The sequence below is a fragment of the Diaphorina citri genome, unplaced genomic scaffold (genome assembly GCF_000475195.1).
Source record: "Diaphorina citri unplaced genomic scaffold, Diaci psyllid genome assembly version 1.1 scaffold1315, whole genome shotgun sequence".
Classification (NCBI taxonomy): Eukaryota; Metazoa; Arthropoda; class Insecta; order Hemiptera; family Psyllidae; genus Diaphorina; species Diaphorina citri.
In genome coordinates this window covers 3,635-24,989 of record NW_007378744.1, presented here as the reverse complement: position 1 = coordinate 24,989, position 21,355 = coordinate 3,635, and the positions used below count along the sequence as shown (strand labels likewise).

Genomic DNA, 21,355 nt, shown 5'->3' with positions numbered 1-21,355 from the left:
CCCAATTGAACACAAAACCTACTTGGAATTTTTCAAAATCTTGGAAAACTTTTTTCGAGAGTTAATGGTGGAACAAACAAACAAACACTTGAAGTTTGAAGGCTGTAATAGCATACCAAAATTAAATAAACCTTTATTTGGTGGTCATTTAAAGGCACAATACAATCTTAAAAAATAATAATAAAAAAAGCTAGTTTTTATGAAATGTCCCGTTTCAACCGCTATTTAAAGCCAATTAAAAAAAAATAATAACATTTTTTTTTAAAAAAAGAAAGTTTGTAATTTACAATCTACAATATAAAATTATTATTAAAAATAAATTTGTAATAAGTAAATGTGATGAATGGAAAAAAATTAAAATCAAGAAGTGTTCCCGTTTCTCGTTACTGGAGTCTACTCACCCTTCCGCAGTAGAATAATTGAACTCCTGCGCGAAAATCTTCGGTAGGGCTGGTAAATCCGATCGCTGGTACAGTGACATGTTAGAATGTTCCAAACAAGTGCCTCCATATTGACAAGGGTTCGATTCACACTCCTTAATATCATCCGCACACGTCTTACCTGGAAAATAGAATAGAATAGAATAGAATATCAGTCTTTCTCGCTCTCGTGCAAAAAAGAGACAAATAAAACTAGAAAAAAAAGAGAGAGTTCCACCGCCACCGCCGTTTTTATTTCGTTACAATGAAACAACTGCTACATTAGACGCGTGTGGTCTGTGTCGTAGCATGCCCATCCCGTTCGTATGCCTCTCATCAGATGGGTGAGAAGAGACACAATACTTCCCATTTAGGTGCTGGGTCAACACGAGAACACCAGAAAGTAACCCGCTGAAATATTTGCAATCGAAAAATGAGTCCAAATTTACGGGGTATACCCATTTTTATCAACATAACGGGCCCCATTCTTTAATATAGCGTGCGAAAAGGGAGTCTTTTTTGAGGGGCCCTATTTCCCAAATTTATTCCTCCTAGTCTCACTTACCCGTATAGCCTGGATAACATTCGCACAGGTAGTCTTTCACTTTGTCCACGCAACGGGCCCCATTTTTGCACGGGTTTGGGGCGCAGTCATCGATGTTGATCTCACAGTGCGGCCCTGTAGAATAAGAATAGAATTGAGGCACCTAAAAAATTAGTCCTAAAATCAGTGGCGTAGCGTCCATGTGGGGCGTGTATGGCGGCCATACACTTGGAGTTAGACCACGCTACGCCACTGCCTAAAATTAATGCGCTATTAAACTGTTAGTATAATTGAACACCTTGCTTTCAGCTCCCATGGCGTAGTGGTTAATGCGCCCGCCTTGCACGCGGGAGACCCGGGTTTGATTCCCGGGGGGGTCAAAAATTTGCATTATGCAAATGATTGATTCCGTGACTGGCTGATGCGGGGCCCACTCAGCCTCGTGAGGAAAATGACTGGCTATGTAAATCTCCCGATAGTTAGGAAAATTTCAAATCAACTAAAAATAGGTCCCCCTTAAAAATAAAGAAATACGTGTTTTAGGGTTTTTCCAATCGGTTCTCGAGTTTTCAAGGGTGGTGAGTATTTTTTTAAACACCCTGTATGGCTCTAATGCAGTGGTTCTGAAACTTTTTTGCATGGCGCCTCCTTTGGGCATGTTCTCATTTTTTCACGAACCAACCTCAGTGGCTCAAGCAGTTAGCGCGGGAAGAATTTCAGAACTGGAGGTTTATGGTTCGAATCCCTCATAAGGTGAAACAGCAGTGATAATAAGCAGGGTAGACTAATTTCTGACAAGAATTAATCAATCTTAACATAATTAAAATACCTTGAAATAACAAAACGGAAAAGCTCGCGCCCCCCCTGATTTGTCTCCACGCCCCCCAGTTTAAGAACCTCTGCTCTAATGAGTATTTTATATGCATACCTGTGTAGCCGGTCTGTTGACAATTGCACGTGTAATTGTTGAGTAAATCCTTACACAGACCTCCGTTCAAACAGGGTCCCGACTGTGAACAGTTGAAAAGAAAATAGACACTATGTTAGAAAGCTAGACACAGTTTAATGACTGTTAATATAGAAATAACTGGTAATACAGTTAATATTTCTCAATACAGTTTGTTGTTTTTGTTGTTGTATTAGCATCATACATCGACCTCCTCTGCCGTCCTCAGGTCAAGGAAGCGTGCCGCCTCCGTTGGGTCGACCAACCCCTCAATACAGTTTGATAACCATAACTGGATTCAAATTGGGGACATGGCGACATGGTTGGCCCAGTGGTAACGCACTTGCTTGCCATGCAGAAGGTCAAGGGTTCGAATTCCACCATCGACAAAAATCGACATCGTCCATCGATTGCAAATATTTCAACGGGTTACTTTCTGGTGTTCTCGTGTTGACCCAGCACCTAAATGGGAAGTATTGTGTCTTCTTCTTGCCCCTCTGATGAGAGGTATACTACGGGATGGGCATGCTACGACACAGACCACATGCTTCTAATGTAGCAGTTGTTTCGTTGCTACGAAATAAAAACGACGGTGAAAGATTTTTTTCTTCTTTTTATTATTTTTTAAAAGTTATATTCTTAACCCTAAGAGCTCTGTAATTAGGTGAATAAATAAAAATAAATAAATCTCTATGTCCAACTCACCTCACAATCGTCAATGTTGGTTTCACACAGGCGTAGTCCATTTTGAGACCACAAGACCTCCATCCATTGTTACATTTCTCCCTGTCAAATCTCTTCATCCCTCCGTTGCATTAGTTCACTCTCTTTGATAATGGGAACTCTGTATTATCATCCCAAAATAAAAAAAAGGGCATCACACCTCTAAAAATCAAATAAAATAATAATAATTTAATAAATAATAATATTTAAAAAAAAAAAAACTAAACATCCACACACATGCAAACAAGGGCTAGACTCACACTCGTTGATATTGATGCTGCACTCTTTGCCTGAAGGAAACGAAAGGGTTAAATCAAGTTGTATTAGTTTTTTTCTTTTCTTTCAAGAGGATTGATAGAAGATTAAAACTTCTCAAAACTTAAACTTTCTTGGCGGAGATTAAACGCCTCAAAGTGCCACCACACAAAGGCACAGCGCTGGGTAACTCCCTCCTGGTTAACGACATCGACAGTACAAATGGCTCCCTGTCTGGCTAGGGGACGTTAAACAGAGAGAAGACTAGCGTCTGGCTGTGGGACTATAAACAGGAAGGAGAACAGCTAACCCTAACCAAGCTAACTGTGCTCCCTGAAAACATATAAAATATTCGAGACCTTGTTTAGACTGCTGGGGTAAAGGGACTTTTTAGTCTCATTTGAGCAGGATAAACATTATATCCTGAGTCCTAGAATCTACAATGGCAGGATATAGGTATATTCTATTCTTATATCCTGAGTCCTAGAATCTACAATAGCAGGATATCATCATCATCATTGGTTAACAGCCATTAGGCTGGTTTGCTGCAGTACGCCATGTTTCCCTGTCTTCTGCCTTCCTCTTGAGATCGTAGTAGGTTGTGACGTTCATATCCTCCATTATTTGTTTGATGTAGTCCAGTGGTGGTCTTCCTCTTGTGTATAGCAGTGGTGGTCTTCCTCTAGCAGGATATATTCTATTCTATTCTATTCTAGCTCACCTTTCAGACAGAGGCAAGTGATTTGCTTCTCCCCCGGAGATGCTACACAAGTTGCATTGTTCTGACACGGATTCAACGTCACACAAGCCGCACTGTTCTCAAACTGACAGTATTCACCCGTAAAGTCTTCCGTACAGTTACAGTAGAAGCTTAGATTGCCATCTGAAAATGAAAAATTTGGACCGATTGCAATACTTTCATTACTAGTATAGCTCGCTATAAGTACTGTAGTAATAGAAAGTAAAAATTCAGTCCATTTTGAGACTACAAGACCTCCATCCATTGTTAAATTTCTCTCTGTCAAACCTCTTCATCCCTCCATTGCATTAGTTCACTCTCTTTGATAATGGGAACTCTGTATTATAATCCCAAAATCAAAAAAAGGACATCACACCTCTTAAAAATCAAATAAAATAATAATTTAATAAATAATAATATATAAAAAAACTCAACATCCACACACACGCCAACATTCAAGCAAGGATTACTGGAGCAGTCGCCTATTTCAGGCAGTTCACAGTGTCTACCCTTGGAACTGGACACACACAAACACTCGTATAGTTACATCAAACTTCCGAGCACATCAAACTTCTTAAAATAACTACTTACCATCCACACACACGCAATCATTCAAGCAAGGATTACTTGTACAGTCTCTTATTTCAGGCAGTTCCCAATATCTACCCTTGTACACTTCTATAGTTACATCAAACTTCTTAAAATAACTACGTACCATCCACACACACCCCATCATTCAAGCAAGGATTACTCGAGCAGTCGCCTATTTCAATAGAAGAAAGAGGAGTAAGTTGGGAAGATGTCGAGGGAAATGAACGATATAATGATAGGAAGTGGTGGCGAGGCTTCATAAATTGACCCAGTACATAACTGGAACAATGTAGGAAATGTATGTATGTACTTTGGCTGGGATTCAACTTATGCCTTCCTGGAATCAATTTCTTTATTGTCTAGAAAAAGTCTGTGTGTCTGGTGAAAAGAAAAGAAAGGAAACATATTGTCTAGAAAACCAGAAAAAAGAGATAAATTATTTACTGTCTATATAAATAGGACAATTATAAATAAGTAGGCATTATAAATAAATAATTTCATAAGTACCATGTATTATTGAGACTAATGAAAAACTAATGTGAAAAATCAAAAACAAGTATCCATAAACATATAATATATGTAAACAGAGCAATAATGTGAAAAATTTGAAAATAATTCTGAATAATCTTGGAGACACTTAATTCTTGATAGTGGATTACACTTTACACTTACCGTTATCTTTCTCACAGTTGTTCCCCGAATAACGGGGAGTACAAAGACATTGGTACCGATCTGAGCGGTTTATACAAGTCCCATGTCCCAAACATGGATCCGTTAAACAGTGATCCACTTTGCTATTACCATTGCCTGTGAATAAAAACCAGTTTAGATAGTTGAAATGTATGGTAGTCTAATAATTAAAGACTTTTCCTTCGGACAAAATAGCAATGGTGGTTTTTCTTTACTGAAAGCTTTGTTATGTGACCCTAAATCATGTGCTAAAATGTGTCCCCTAAAATCTAGTGTACACTTTATCATTTCCTTCTCCCTTCGATTCCGGGACGATAAGACCTTAGCTAGCCCTTAGCAGTTAGAGTTCCCTCTATCAAACCTCTTCAAAATAATAAAGAAAGGTTGACTTACCATTAGTGTTGACACAGATCCCATAGTTACACACGTCTTTGACTGTTTCACACTCATTGATATCCGACTCACATAGAGTACCTGTGGAATTAAAATACAATTGTGGGGCTTACTTCTTTTACTCCTTCTTCTTCTGACGGAGCGCCAGACGAAAAACACAGACCCCGTCTGAACACGGGAAAAGGCGAAAAAGAAGAAGAACAAGAAAGCTCCTTTTGACCTCTCTTTAAAGGGTTGAAACCCTTTGAAAATTGAAACAGACTGTAGTTTCAGTATTTTACAGCCACACGGCCGCGAGAACGGAAAACTTTGGCCAGCAAAATTCTACACAGGGCCGAGATTCGAACCCGGCACTTACCGAGTCGAGAGTCAGTCAGGCCACTCGGCCACAAAGGTGGGAATTTCAGACTTTTAAAACTACCTTTAGAACACATCCTATTAATACTTGATTGAAGACTTGGTAACTTTGTGACGGTCCAATAGATCAGTTGCGCTTACTTGGGTGATGTTTCAAAGTCATAGAGCAGGAAAAATAAGAACCAACGGAATTTTTCTTTTTCTTCTACGATTTCTAGATACCGAGATAAATCGATTAAAAAAAACCCCGGTAAATCGTAAAGTTTGACGTCACGGCATACGCTCCCGTAGGCGATGACGTCACAATTCATGACTCCCGCTTCGTTTGTTTGTGCGCAAGCGTTCCTGAAAGACTTTTCCCTCGGACAAAATAGCAACAGTGGTTTTTCTTTACTGAAAGCTTTGTTATGTGACCCTAAATCATGTGCTAAAATGTGTCCCCTAAAATCTAGTGTACACTTTATCATGAAGACTTTTCCTACAGACAAAATAGCAACAGTGGTTTTTCTTTACTGAAAGCTTTGTTATGTGACCCTAAATCGTGCTAAAATGTGTCCCCTAAAATCTAGTGTACACTTTATCATTTTTCCTTCATAAAATACTATCTATGACATATCTTGGAGCACAAAGGAATAATTACCTTGAACTGTTTTGTTGATAACATCTCTCTTCACAGCAGAATGGAGAGTTGTTTGAGTTGTTTTGGAGATCAGGTACAAAAGAAAAATTAGACAGGAATCTGAAAAAGAGGTACAAAATTGTGATTAGTTTGACTACAAAGTCTGTATCTAGTGCACATGATATGATTTCTTTACATAATGGTATTAAATTACATACTTTGGCTGGAAGAAGGAATAACAAATAGAAAAGTAGCGGGAAACTTCTACTTGTCCATCAGATTTGGAATTATTATTTGGATATACAAAACCTACTATATACCCATCCTAACATATGGCAGTGAGCCTGGACAGTATGAAAAAAGGAGGAAAGCAGAATACAGGCTGCCGAAATGAAATTTCTCAGAAGTATCCTAGGTAAGACCAGAAGAGATAGAATAAGGAATGAAGAGATCAGGAGAACAGTAGGAGTGGAAAACTACAGGAACAGATAGAACACCAAAGATTATGATGGTTCGGACACATGAAGAGAATGGAAAATAACAGATTACCAAAGAGATTTTATGAATATCAACCAGAGGGAAAGAGACCAAAGGGTAGACCAAGGATGAGATACCAAGACATGATAAAAAAGGATATAGAAGAAAGAGGAGTAAGTTGGGAAGATGTCGAGGGAAATGAACGATATAACGATAGGAAGTGGTGGCGAGGCTTCATAAATTGACCCAGTACATAACTGGAACAATGTAGGAAATGTATGTATGTACTTTGGCTGGGATTCAACTTATGCCTTCCTGTTTGCCAGGCAAATGTCTTAGCATCAGCACTAACACAGGTTGTCATGACAAAATTCCATGTCCTGGCTGGAATTGAACCCATCCCCTCCTAATTAACAAGCAAGCATCTTGAACAGTACACCACCAAGGCAGGTTATTGTAGGGTTTTCCAAGACTTTACTCAATGCCAAAATCTGATGTGTCAAGTCCCAAGTGAATGAGTCATACGAAGATTTAAAAACTATGAATACTTACTCAGTGAGATGGGTTTGAAATACATCTTGCTTGTTCGAAAATTATCATGGATTATGAATAAAGAAGTACTTGTTCACAATTTTGTCATGCTTCTTGTCTAAAAGAAGAATACCTAGAACCAAGGAATTTGGTTTCAAAAAGGGAGGGTAGGGCTTTTGGATGCAATACACAATTGAACCCGAATTCGAACAAAAACACTTTCAAAGTCAAGTCATTTTTATAAATAATGCTATTTACAATGGACGGAATCAGTTGAAGTGCATTTAAGTAGTAATTTACTAATTAAATTATTATTTTTTTAGAGCACTCGACAGGAAAAGCTAAGGAAAATTTCGTTGCTATGTGGAAAAAATGGTCACTAGGGAAAACAAAAACGGATCTAGCACAGGGGAGCGTGTTGAGGACGAGATTTTTCGAGAAAAATCCCATGACAACAGTAGGGGGATGGGATTTTAGTTTTCATAAAACGTCCCTTTCCCACCGTAAATTCTTTGTTTATTTTTGACTTGTAATTTTTATAAATTTTATTTTCTGTTTCTCAAGACCTCACAACTTTTGATTTGAAGAATTTGAAGTAAAATTTCGTTTTTCGTAGGTACTTACCTAATAATTAGTTTTCTCAAACCTCTTTTTATTCTTGCGCTAATAGGATAAAATCCGCCCCGGGCGGGAATCGAACCTAGCAAGCACCTTCAAGCTAACTAGGCTGGCTCTCGGTTACTTACCATTCCCATTTTTCGGCGATCTTGCGTTGGAGTTCCGGTTCGACTCCTTCGTGGCTTAGAATAAGAATAGAATTGAGGAACCTAAAAAATTAGTCCTAAAATTAATGCGCTATTAAACTGTTAGTATAATGGAGCAGTTGCAAATGTGTAACAATTATAAATAAATGGTCGATTCCTATGTAAAAAATTAGGAAAAATCCAAATCTGAGGTCAAATCTCCGAAAAAATAAGTGTAAGAGGTCGAAAATTCAATTTTTATTTTCCGTTCTAATGAAAGAGTTCAAAGATGTGTGACGTCAGACTTCAGGCAGTTGTCTCGCTAGGTAGCGCCAGTATGCAAGCACGCTGGCGGAGGAGCAGAAAGAAATGGGCAGAAATGTATGCGCAAAAACACATTAATGTGTTGCCTGCGAGAGAGCTTTGCTCGGGACATTTGATGTGACGTCTTCGCCTACGGGAGCGTATGCCGTGACGTCAAAGTTCACGATTTACCGGTATTTTTTAAATCGATTTATCTCGGGATCTAGAAGTCGTAGAAGAAAAAGAAAGATTCCGTCGTTCCTCATTTTTCCTGCTCTATGACTTTGAAACATCACCTAAGTAAGCGCAACTGATCTATTGAACACCTTGCTTTCAGCTCCCATGGCGTAATGGTTAATGCGCCCGCCTTGCACGCGGGAGACCCGGGTTTGATTCCCGGCGGGGTCAAAAATTCGCATTGTGCAAATGATTGATTCCGTGACTGGCTGTTGCGGGGCCCACTCAGCCTCGTGAGGAAAATGACTGGCTATGTAAATCTCCCGATAGTTAGGAAAATTTCAAATCAACTAAAAATAGGTCCCCCTTAAAAATAAAGAAATACGTGTTTTAGAGGTTTTCCAATCGGTTCTCGAGTTTCCAAGGGTGGTGAGTATTTTTTTAAACACCCTGTATGGCTCTAATGCAGTGGTTCTGAAACTTTTTTGCATGGCGCCTCCTTTGGGCATGTTCTCATTTTTTCACGAACCAACCTCAGTGGCTCAAGCAGTTAGCGCGGGAAGAATTTCAGAACTGGAGGTTTATGGTTCGAATCCCTCAGAAGGTGAAACAGCAGTGATAATAAGCAGGGTAGACTAATTTCTGACAAGTGCTCCGGCACTAATGGAGGGGGTACAGTCATCCCCATCACAGTCGCCACTGGTCTCATCTTCAGATGGTTGTTCGTCTATAGGGAGCTCACAGTGGGGGCCCTCGAAACCTGAAAAGAGATAATAAATTAGCCTGTGACCCAGTTGTAACTATTAGCCTGTGACCCAGTTGTAACTATTAGCCTGTGACCCCAGTTGTAAGTCGACACTGGTCTCATCTTCAGATGGTTGTTCGTCTATAGGGAGCTCACAGTGGGGGCCCTCGAAACCTGAAAAAAGATAATAAATTAGCCTGTGACCCAGTTGTAACTATTAGCCTGTGACCCAGTTGTAACTGTTAGCCTATGACCCAGTTGTACCCATTAGCCTGTGATCCAGTTGTAACTATTAGCCCGTGACCCAGTTGTAACTATTAGCCAGTGACCCAGTTGTAACTATTAGCCTGTGACCCAGTTGTAACTATTAGCCAGTGACCCAGTTGTAACTATTAGCCTGTGACCCCAGTTGTAACTATTAGCCTGTGACCCAGTTGTAACTATTAGCCTGTGACCCAGTTGTAACTATTAGCCTGTGACCCAGTTGTAACTATTAGTATTAGCCTATGACCCAGTTGTAACTATTAGCATGTGAGCCCAGTTGTAACTATTAGCCTGTGACCCCAGTTGTAAGTCGACACTGGTCTCATCCTCAGATGGAGGTTCGTCTACAGACTCTACAGGGAGCTCACGGTGGGGCCCCTCGAAACCTGTCGGAAATTACAACATTAATACTAAAATAAGAAGAAAATAGGTGTATACAATAGGGCTGTTCTCTGACTGTATACAATATACAATAGGGGTGCCTGGAAAAGGCTGACAAGAAACACCGACAATATTTGAATATAAAAAGGCTCAAACCCGGACCGTTCAAACAAGGACCCGACTGTGAACAGTTGAAAAGAAAATAGACATTATGTTAGAAAGCTAGACACAGTTTAATGACTGTTAACATAGAAATAACTGGTAATACAGTTAATAATTCTCAATACAGTTTGTTGTTTTCGTTGTTGTATTAGCATCATACATCGACCTCCTCTGCCGTCCTCAGGTCAAGGAAGCGTGCCGCCTCCGTTGGGTCGACCAACCCCTCACTCAGATGGAGGTTCGTCTACAAGGAGCTCACAGTGGGGCCCCTCGAAACCTGTTGGAAATTACAACATTAATACTAAAATAAGAAGAAAATAGGTGTATACAATAGGGCTGTTCTTGACTGTATACAATATACAATAGGGCTGCCTGGAAAAGGCTGACAAGAAATGCCGACAATATTTGAATATAAAAAGGCTCAAACTCGGGACCTTCTGCATGGTAAGCAAGTGTGTTACCACTGTGCTAACTGTGCCCCCTGAAAACATATAAAATACACGAGACCTTGTTTAGAGACTGCTGGGGTAAAGGGACTTTTTAGTCTCATTCGAGCAGGATAAACATTATATCCTGAGTCCTAGAATCTACAATAGCAGGATATATTCTATTCTAGCTCACCTTTCAGACAGAGGCAAGTGATTTGCTTATCCCCCGGAGATGCTACACAAGTTGCATTGTTCTGACACGGATTCAACGTCACACAAGCCGCACTGTTCTCAAACTGACAGTATTCACTGCTAACTGTGCCCCCTGAAAACATATAAAATATTCGAGACCTTGTTTAGAGACTGCTGGGGTAAAGGGACTTTTTAGTCTCATTTGAGCAGGATAAACATTATATCCTGAGTCCTGGAATCTAGAATAGCAGGATATATTCTATTCTATTCTAGCTCACCTTTCAGACAGAGGCAAGTGATTTGCTTATCCCCTGGAGATGCTACACAAGTTGCATTGTTCTGACACGGATTCAACGTCACACAAGCCGCACTGTTCTCAAACTGACAGTATTCACCCGTAAAGTCTTCCGTACAGTTACAGTAGAAGCTTAGATTGCCATCTGAAAATGAAAAATTTAGTCCATTTTATGCTTATTTTATACCTGCAGCTCGAATAGGACTGAAAAGTCCTCCCACTCCAGCAGGACTTCTGTTAATTGTCTAAAACTCTGACAAAATTCCATACCTTTGTAACCTTTGCTGGTATTGAACCCATGCCCTTCTGTTTGCCAGGTGGGTGTCTTGACCACTAAGCCACCTAGGCAGGTAAGAAAGTCTTGGTAATGTTTCAGTGTATTACTGGACAATACATCATTTTGTCACCTCTTACACAGCTTGTACTCCATCACCTTTTAGAGGGGAGATGTTTTGTTGCAAGTAATACTGAACCATCACCAAAGTCTTCATTTTCATCAACCATAGGTACACTGGGGTGATTTCTAGCCCTGATTGCCCTTGCCCTCTACTTTTGTGAGGACTTGTGCTTTTTCTTCTGAAGTAATACTGAACCATCACCAAAGTCTTCAGTTTCATCAACCATAGGTATACTGGGGTGATTTCTAGCCCTGATTGCCCTTGCCCTCTACTTTTGTGAGGACTTGTGCTTTTTCTTCTGAAGTAGATTGTACCTTTTACGCCTCGGTAGCGTAGTGGCCAAGACGCTCGCCTGGTAAACAGGAGGGCGTGGGTTCGATCCCAGCCGAGGCATGGAATTTATGAATTGATAAATTAAAATAGGTAGGTATAGAGGTAGGTGTATGTACCCTACGCCATAAATATTGAATGTGAGTCTTACAAAATCAGTGGTGGTTCTCAGATTTATTATGGTTAGTTTATTTGATTTTTTGATTTTATATGTTGGCGTCTGCACAAGTAGGTGACTCGAGATTGAGAGGTAATATTAGGCATTTCAAACTAGGTACCTAGTCGATTTTTTTTTTTTTTTTTTTTTTTTTTTTTTTTCCTGCGCATTTTAACGTGAAATCTGACGTCACAACTCTTTGAACTTTTTCATTAGAACAGCAATTAAAAATTGAATTTTCGACCTTTTAAAGTTACTTTGTCGGAGTTTTGACCTCAGATTCGGATTTTTTACAACTTTTTACGTAGGAATCGACCTGTTATTAATAATGTTTTCCCAATTGCAACTCCTCCATTTTAACTATTGGGTTGTATGGAAAACGAAAACCATTTCACGTCCTATTACAGCAAGTATTTTCCCCTCTATCAACAAGTTATACCACAGAGGTGGAAAAGGAAAAACAACTCACCCGTATACCCAGAAGGACAAGTGCACGTGAAATTGACCACGCCGCCACTGACCGGCGTACACGTGCCGTTGTTGCGGCAAGGTCTGCCGGCACACCCGCCCAGAGCCGCAGCTCCGGGTTTTTTTAAAGCACTCGACAGGAAAAGCTACGGAAAATTTCGTTGCTATGTGGAAAAAATGGTCACTAGGGAAAACAAAAACATCAACAAGTGCATAAAAAATGGTTGCCATGTGTGTGAGGATGGCTATGGTTGGGCAACAGGTGTTTGGTCTCACTTTTTTTTCAATCCGAACGATGTTTAACTCCGTGAATTGTAAAAATTCAATTTCTTGTGTTAAGAAACGATGGGCGTGTTTGGTATCTGGATGGGTGACGATTAGACTGGAAAAACCCCGTTGTGTCCCATTGGCCCTTACAAAGGCGACACGAGCCGCCAAAAAATTGGCTTCACTTTTGTGTGTTAACTCGAGAAGCTTTTAAAATTTTACCTCCTGGGACTCAAAATGCGCTAACTTCCCAAACATAGGATGGGATTTTTTTTTAAATCGCAAGCGCTAACTTCTCCCATGTCATCCACATGGTCGTTTGGTCATAAAAAAATCTTAACAAAATTTTTTCGGTCAAGTAGTTAAATTTAAATTTGTTTGCCATTTTTGTGATTAGTAATTTAGTAGCTGATAAATATCTTTTCTGAGGACATCAGGACAGTTTCCAGTTTCAACGAACTCCCCAGGTAATTCACGTGCATGTGCTCTTTAGTGTTAACTCTAGAAGCTTTTAAAATTTTACCTCCTGGGACTCAAAATGCGCTAACTTCCCAAACATAGGATGGGTTTTTTTTTTAGCAAGCGCAAGCGCTAACTTCTCCCATGTACATGTACCCATGTCATCCGCATGGTCCTAAAAAAATCTGAACAAAATTTTTACTTTTTTCGGTTAAACATACTTTAAACAGGTTAAACTTAAATTTGTTTGCCATTTTTGAAATGTGATGAGTACTTGAGTAGCTGATAAATATCTTTTCTGAGGACATCAGGACAGTTTCCAGTTTCAACGAACTCCCCAGGTAATTCACGTGCATGTAGCAAGCGCAAGCGCTAACTTCTCCCATGTCATCCGCATGGTCCTAAAAAAATCTGAACAAAATTTTACTTTTTTCGGTTAAACAGGTTAAACTTAAATTTGTTTGCCATTTTTGAAATGTGATGAGTAGGTACTTGAGTAGCTGATAAATATCTTTTCTGAGGACATCAGGACAGTTTCCAGTTTCAACGAACTCCCCAGGTAATTCACGTGCATGTGCTCTTTTTTCCACAGAAATATTACCTAATGCTTATTTTATACCTGCAGCTCGAATATGTAGGACTGAAAATTCCTCCCACTCCAGCAGGACTTCTGTCAATTGTCAACTCTGACAAAATTCTATACGTTTGCTGGTATTGAATCCATGCCCTTCTGTTTGCCAGGCGGGTGTCTTGACCACTACGCCACCTAGGCAGGTAAGAAAGTCTTGGTACTTAATGTTTCAGTGTATTACTGGACAATACATCATTTTGTCACCTCTTATACAGCTTGTACTCCATCACCTTTTAGAAGGGAGATGTTTTGTTGCGAGTAATACTGAACCATCACCAAAGTCTTCAGTTTCATCAACCATAGGTACACTGGGGTGATTTCTAGCCCTGATTGCCCTTGCCCTCTACTTTTGTGAGGACTTGTGCTTTTTCTTCTGAAGTAGATTGTACCTTTTACGCCTCGGTAGCGTAGTGGTCAAGACGCTACCCTCTTTCATATGTGATCACTTTAGAATTGGTATTACAATAATAGTAGGTAGACCACACTTGAAATCCGTTCTTCCGGGCTCGCTGAGTCTGCTACTAAATCCTAAACGCTTTTAATGGTCTGTTCAGTTAACACTGTTAACAGCCTGTTAAGTTCCATTTGATTCATATAGGCTTAACCACCCTCTTTCATGTGTGCTCACTTTAGAATTGGTATTACAATAATAGTAGGTAGACCACACTTGAAATCCGTTTTTCCGGGCTTGCTGAGCTACTAAATCCTAAACGCTTTTAATGGTCTGTTCAGTTAACACTGTTAACAGCCTGTTAAGTTCCATTTGATTCATATAGGCTTAACAGGGTTGTTAAGCTAACAGGCTGCTAGAGGCTAAAAAGAAGGTTGGTGAAATCAACCATTCATAAAAAGAAGGTTGGTGAAATCAACCATTCATACTTGTGCTCACTTTAGAATGGCCTATAAGTAAATTTACTTAGTACTTGCACCCTCTTACATAAGTGCTCACTTTAGAATTGGTATTACAGTAATGGTACGTAGACCACGCTTGAAATCCATTCCCCCGGGCTCGCTGGGTCTGAGAGTGAATCTTCACTACACAAGCCACATCATCCGTGATGTTATTGTCCTCAAAGGAAGAACATTTGGCGTGACACTCCTTCCCTGCAGGTCCGGAAGCCGTGCACCAGTACTTGTCATTGATTTGGAAGATGCCGTGGTCTCGGGACCCTGTATAGAATAGAATATGCCTTGTTTAGTGACAAAAATAGAATATAAATATTTATCCTGCTCGAATAAGACTGAAAAGTCCCATTACCTACCCCGGCAGTTTAAACAAGGTCTCGTGTATTTTATAGGTTTCATAACATACTTATTATATAACATTTTCAACAAAATTTCATTTTACAAAAGCTGTAAAACTTGAGAGAAAAGAGGTTTCATAGAGGAAACTGTAACTACCAAGGGCTTATCGCCATCGCCAGGAAAGCGAGATTAGCGAGAGCAGAAAGACAGGAGAGGAGAAAGCCAGCCGTACCGAGAACAAACCTTAGGTACCTATCTATTTGGGATAAAATCCTCCCCGGGCGGGAATCGAACCTAGCAAGCACCTCCAAGCTAACTAGGCTGGCTCTCGGTTACTTACCATTCCCATTTTTCGGCGATCTTGCGTTGGAGTTCCGGTTCGACTCCTTCGTGGCTATGCAAACCCAAGTCGGAACATCGCGTCTCGCAATGCCTCTCTGTCTGACCAAAAATTTCGCTAGCTCACACGCGCCGAACCTTTTGCCTTCGATTTGGCGAGGAAGCAAAGTGCAGTACACGAGCACCAACAGGCATGCGGCGATCGGTGAGAAATGCATTGCGCTTTGTGGTCTCCCTTCGTTTCTGAAATGGAAGCGATGAGTAAATGTAGCATATTGTTGAATGTTATTTACGATGAGTAAATGTTATGTTGTTTTCAATAAGGTGTTTCGATTTGGATTTTTTTTTTTCATAGTTCTAAGTAGTTTTATTTAGACCTAGGTGTGTCAGACGATCTGAGATGTGAGTGGCGGTCAGCCTCTCAATCCTCTCCCTTCGTTTCTGAAATGGAAGCGATGAGTAAATGTAGCAGTAGCATATTGTTGAATGTTATATACGATGAGTAAATGTTATATTGTTTTCAATAAGGTGTTTCGATTTGGATGTTTTTTTTCTTTTTTTTTTTTTTTCATAGTTCTAAGTAGTTTTATTTAGACCTAGGTGTGTCAGACGATCTGAGATGTGAGTGGCGGTCAGCCTCTCAATCAGGCCTAGCTTGGGTGATTGCTTAGGGCTGACAATTGGTTTTGGCTACAAAAGCTTTACGAGCGCATGCCCTTCGCACTCAACCTTTGCTATTTCTTTAGCAAGGGAAATTTCAGGCTGGTATCCTTTCCGTTTAAAGTCCCCAAGGGCTGACATTTGGTTTTGGCTACAAAAGCTTTACGAGTGCATGCCCTTCGCACTCAACCTTTGCTATTTCTTTAGCAAGGGAAATTTCAGGCTGGTCTCCTTTCCGTTTAAAGTCCTCCCAGCCAGACCATGTTTTTTTTTTTTTTTCTTCAGATGGTTTATTGAGCAAAATTTACAAATTTAGCCAGACCATGTTTTATTTAAAATTTCTATATAACTGAACTTACCTTCTTCCTTCTTCTTAGCCTTGGAAGATTTCTTTTTTCTTTAAAACTTCGTAAAAAATTCACACTTCAAAGGCACTTTCGCAATTCGCGATCTTTATAGAAAACAAATCAAAGGGTCAACTAACTATTAATGCACTGCTGGCAATATGAACCGTCTTGATATCTCGCGCCAATGTATGCTTGATCTCCTATTTATACAAATAGTAATATGAGTAGGTACTTACTATCAAAGTACTCGCTTATTATTAGTATTACTCATTAACTGAGTGGTTCTCAAACTTTTCGAGCTGGCGACCCATTTTGACATTCCCAATCACCCCTCTAAAGATGTAAATTGTAAAGGTCAGATGAGGCTATACCTTTTGTACACTTATGCCGGGGTTTATATTCACATAAAAAATATATAGTTAAATAAAAACTGGGGAATTTATGCTGCTAGGATGAGACCGCTAAGAAAATACAGAATTCTCAGTACGTTGAGCATATATAGTTAAATAAAAACTGGGGAATTTATGCTGCTAGGATGAGACCGCTAAGAAAATACAGAATTCTCAGTACGTTGAGCTTATTCAGACAAATTTCCATACTCGATTACTAATGTACCAGTTCCCAAATTCCCAATGAATCACTGAAGCAACTTTGCACGTAGTTGTTACTAGTGGTTGTCCCGTCCTTTGTACGGAATCAGCGTGGCATAAGAGTCATAACTTTGAGGTGCTGTCATTTTAAATCGGGATGGAATATGACAAATTTAAATAGCCTATGTCATCCTCAGAACTAGAAACTTAGGCAAGAATTGACAGTGAATAGAGCAGTCAGTATATGGGAGACTAGTGGTTGACCCGTCCTTTGTACGGGATCAGCGTGGCATAAGAGTCATAACTTTGAGGTGCTGCCATTTTGAATCGGGATGGAATATGACAAATTTAAATAGCCTATGTCATCCTCAGAACTCTTCTCAACGACCACAAAAAATTTCATCAAAATCGGTCAAGCCGTTTTTTCGTGAAAAGAGGACAACAAAAGGTCCATCAGAGTACCCACAAAAAAATTTCATCAAAATCGGTCAAGCCGTTTTTTTGTGAAAAGAGGACAACAAAAGGTCCATCAGAGTAACAGCGCCGTAACAGACAGACATATGTATACTCTTCTCAACAACCACAAAAAATTCAAAATCGGTCAAGCCGTTTTTTCGTGAAAAGAGGACAACAAAAGGTCCATCAGAGTAACAGCGCCGTAACAGACAGACATACATGTACATGGTTCTGTGTATGCAATATGCAACAATTTAGTCGAATTTCGCGTTATTTTCATAGTATAACTTCTCGCTGTTTCTTATTTTCAAAAAATGTTACAATTTAGTCGAATTTCGCGTTATTTTCATAGTATAACTTCTTGCTGTTTCTTATTTTCAGAAAATGTTTTTCTACGTTTCTATTGAAAATTAAAAATTTGATGTGAACATCACACGACTTTCCTTATCTTATTGAATGATGCTTATTTGAGTGTTCTTTTACCCTAACTTTTACAATATCTCTAACCGTCTGGTATTGAATCCATGCCCTTCTGTTTGCCAGGCGGGTGTCGTGACCACTACGCCACCTAGGCAGGTAAGAAAGTCTTGGTAATGTTTCAGTGTATTACTGGACAATACATCATTTTGTCACCTCTTATACAGCTTGTACTCCATCACCTTTTAGAAGGGAGATGTTTAAGTCGAGAAGTGTTTACTTCACGCAGCCAGCGAGCCAGCCTGGTTTGCTTGGTCGGTACGCGCTAGACCGCGGGTTCGATTCCCACCCGGGGCGGATTTTATCCTGGACGGATAATGTCCTGTCTTCCTTCTCTCTCTTCGATTTCGGGACGATGTCGAAGGTCTCATCGTCCCGAATCGCAGTTACAGTTCCCTCTATCAAACCTCTTGAAAATAATGATAAAGTACCTAACTAAACTATACCTATTGTATTTTTTATGTGCCATTTCACATTTCCGTAATGCGCACCCACTCATTGTCAGTCAATTAGATATGTTTACTTAGCGGTTCGAGAAAAATCAGCAAAACAAAAGATAATTAGCAATGGCTATTGCGATTTTTGCGAAAAAAATATTAATCTCGGAGGCGTAGGTAAGCCAGCCTAGCTCCTGGGGAGGCGCATGTGTCTTGTAAGCCCTAAGTCGCGGGTTCAATTTCCGCCCGGGGCAAAAAAATTTCAAGAGGTTTGATAAGAGGAACTGAACCTCGCAGGTTTTATCATCGCGAAATCGAGAGAATGAGGGCAGGATAGGAGAAAGCCAGCCGTTCGAGAACGATCCTTTCCTATAAAGTTATAAACTTCACCGCGGGCGGGAACGAAACGAACCCGTGACCTACAAAGGTAGGTGCGCTACCCTTCCAAGCTAACTCGGTTGGCAATCGAAATACGAGCGCAAATTTTTTTGTCATCTCTGGGAATTGAACCCGGGACCTACATGGCGAGTGCGTTACCACTGGGCCAACTGTGCCCCACTTTTTTCGCGCTAAAATTTGAAAATTTGCAGCACGTATTTTCAAAAATATTGGCGTCGCAGTTTTCGCTAACTTCTCAAACATTGAAAATTTGCCGGTGACGACCACGCGCTAACTTCTCACTCATAAAATTTTGATCCACGACCAATAGCCGATTTCACCAAACTTCAATCAAGCCTTAATTGAATCATTAAGCACTGATGGGGAATTAAAGTTGAAAATTGCATTTCACCAACCTCCGTTAAGACATTTCTCCCATCAATTCACCCTACTAATTTAATGATAGGAAATTCTCTCATAAGATGTCCTAACGGATGATTTTTTGTGTTTGTTTACTTTTTTTGGGATTTTTTTTTTTCAGTTTTTCAGAATTTCCAGATTTTCTATTTTCTGAAAGAAAGTGTTTTGCTTATTGCTTTTTTTAATAGTTTCTTTTTCTATTTTCTGAAAGAAAGCGTTTTGCTGTTTTTTTAATTTGAAGACTTTGATCTAAGCTGATTTTCAATACTGTTTAATTACCTACAATGGCTGAAAACTTTGATCCTGAAATTGAGGCCATTGAGTTCCTTGAAGATTTCCAGAGAAATGAGCATCAGTGGTACCGATACAAAGAAAGAGGAGAGATTGATTAAAAGTGCTAGAAACCAAATTCTGTCCCTGAATCTATCCGTAAAAATGGGATCTGAAATTTTAGAATAGGTATCAACATGCAAATACCTGGGTGTGAGTCTGGACAAAGCCATATGAGTTTTACACCAAATTTTGAATATGTATACTAGAAAGTGGGATATTTCTATTTAACAAGACTCAAATCGATGAACTGCAGATTCTGCAAAACAAATGTCTATAATGTTGGTGTTGGTGAAATCTGCCATTTGAATTGTAACAGGAGCCCCTTACAGAACACATATTGTAGATATGTTGAATTGTCTTGGTATTCTCAATGTCAGGGATACTCAATATCCTGCTTAATGTACTTACTTTTATACACAAAATGGTACTGGGACTGACCCCTCCATACCTATCAAATTTATTAGTTCAATCAAATCAAATCAATTTTATTTGTACATACACCTATACAATTGTATGTGGTACAAACTGTTTGCCTGCTTGTTCAAACTCCATACCTGGCCAAACCACTCATCTGACCGCTATGAAACCCTGTAAACCCACCGCCTGCAGTCCCGTGAAGAATTCAAAATAAGGACAAGCATAAATATCTAACAAGGAATAGAAATAATTTATTTGTTGACAGTATTAATAAAAAAAAAAGTGCAAACTCAATTGCCTACAAATTTATAATTATAGTTACAATAAATTACCTAAAGATCTCAAGGAGTTGAGTGTGGAGCTTTTTAGGATGCAGCTCAAGAAACAAATGAGAACTAGACAGTTGAAGCTGGAGGAATACTGAATATGAATATGTTTGTAAAATTGGGTCCTTTTTTTACTATAATAACCCCAATGTTGATTGTTCTATATTCTCATTCAATTTAATTGTATTTTATCATCCACTGTACATTCTTTGTTACACCTATGTTTAATGTTGTAAGATAATAGCCATCGATGCTAAATAAATAAATTCAATTCCAATATTATCTAGGAAATTGGGTACAGAAATGCTGTTTTAATTTAAAGATTTTTGATATTATACTTAGGTAGGTATGCCATCTTCTCTATAAAATATCTTCCCATACAGCATCTTGGTCTTTATTTGTAATTTTATCTGTATTTTTGGTAACTACAGACCTGCCTAAAGTGGTTGTGTTCTGTTATACCCAACTAGTCTTATTAGCTTAGTAATCACTAACATACGCGGTAAAAAAGTTTCCTAAGACAAAGGGTAAGTTTAAGAGGACCAATTAATTGCGTTGCTCTCTTTAGGAAAACTAAAAGACGTCAACCACTGTAAGAGACATTATAATATTTGCTACAAGACTAACCCAACTCTTAAATAAACAATGGTTCGCACCAAGAAAAAATTTTTGTTCATGAAACTAAACTTAAAAAACATGAAAAACCGTAACCTTTTTGAGAAGAGGTTTTTTAATGTTAAAACAGGTAAGGTAATAAGAAATGTGGAGAATGGGAAATACTCTATTCCATTTCGTTGTAAACTGAAATCAATTATACGACCTACCCCGCTGACAGAAGACAGACTAAAAGTGGATTAGTATTGTCAAACTAGAGGAACCCTCCCAAAGCGTCGGGTCAGATAATGAGAGTATTCAAGACACCGCAGTGAACTATTGTACTATATTAAAATTGGGAGAAAGACACTAGCGAGAGCATCAGAGACACAGTCCATTGCGCAAATCAAAATCACCAAGGACCATCGGGACTACTACGATCCCCCTCACGGAGGCTTTGTACAGCCGGAACCCAATTATTTATTTGACAAATTATTAAGAAACTCCAAGACGGTTTTTATATAGACGGAAAAACCAAGAGGAATAGTGTCGTATTGTCAAATCCAGGAACAGGAACCCTGGTAATGGTCTTTCTGGTTTCAAAGTAGAGAGAAGCTGTTTGGATCAATAGTTATCCTGTAGGATCCGATCA

At 39.3% G+C, this 21,355-nt stretch overlaps 2 protein-coding genes and 1 long non-coding RNA gene across 4 annotated transcripts in view; 1 reads left to right on the top strand and 2 right to left on the bottom strand.

Annotated features, from left to right (window-relative positions):
* Window positions 1-13,409, bottom strand: part of LOC103515302 (protein crumbs-like) — a 37,995-nt gene extending 24,586 nt beyond the window's left edge. The window contains exons 1-10 of the mRNA XM_026828037.1: window positions 13,275-13,409; window positions 12,329-12,473; window positions 5,301-5,381; window positions 4,890-5,024; window positions 3,609-3,770; window positions 2,870-2,922; window positions 2,615-2,671; window positions 1,892-1,973; window positions 985-1,098; window positions 402-561 (exon numbers count right to left, since the gene is read on the bottom strand). Coding sequence (XP_026683838.1) covers window positions 402-561; window positions 985-1,098; window positions 1,892-1,973; window positions 2,615-2,671; window positions 2,870-2,922; window positions 3,609-3,770; window positions 4,890-5,024; window positions 5,301-5,381; window positions 12,329-12,473; window positions 13,275-13,409 — 1,124 coding nt within the window. The remainder of the gene's footprint in view (window positions 1-401; window positions 562-984; window positions 1,099-1,891; window positions 1,974-2,614; window positions 2,672-2,869; window positions 2,923-3,608; window positions 3,771-4,889; window positions 5,025-5,300; window positions 5,382-12,328; window positions 12,474-13,274) is intronic.
* Window positions 13,410-14,289: 880 nt separating this feature from the next.
* Window positions 14,290-14,792, top strand: LOC113469958. Its single transcript, XR_003393209.1, has 2 exons — window positions 14,290-14,508; window positions 14,540-14,792. It is a non-coding gene; the product is annotated as an uncharacterized LOC113469958 (long non-coding RNA).
* Window positions 14,539-16,459, bottom strand: LOC103515300 (lysozyme 1-like). 2 transcript variants are annotated; one of them, XM_026828038.1, is made up of 3 exons: window positions 16,288-16,459; window positions 15,270-15,511; window positions 14,539-14,854 (listed from the first exon to the last, which is right to left on the bottom strand). In XM_026828038.1, exons 2-3 carry the CDS (start codon window positions 15,484-15,486, stop codon window positions 14,601-14,603), a joined length of 471 nt encoding a protein of 156 aa, XP_026683839.1. In that variant the 5' UTR covers window positions 15,487-15,511; window positions 16,288-16,459; the 3' UTR covers window positions 14,539-14,600. The 2 variants fall into 2 exon arrangements, with proteins under 2 accessions (XP_026683839.1, XP_026683840.1); XM_026828039.1 differs by having other exon boundaries at window positions 15,270-15,513; window positions 16,300-16,455.
* Between the last annotated feature and the right edge of the window lie 4,896 nt (window positions 16,460-21,355).

Coding starts and splice junctions, on each gene's coding strand:
- LOC103515300 (XM_026828038.1), bottom strand. CDS start 15,486: ATGCATTTCTCACCGATCGCCGCATGCCTGTTGGTGCTCGTGTACTGC. Junction 14,855..15,269: donor ATCGCCGAAAAATGGGAATG/GTAAGTAACCGA, acceptor TATTCTATACAG/GGTCCCGAGACCACGGCATC.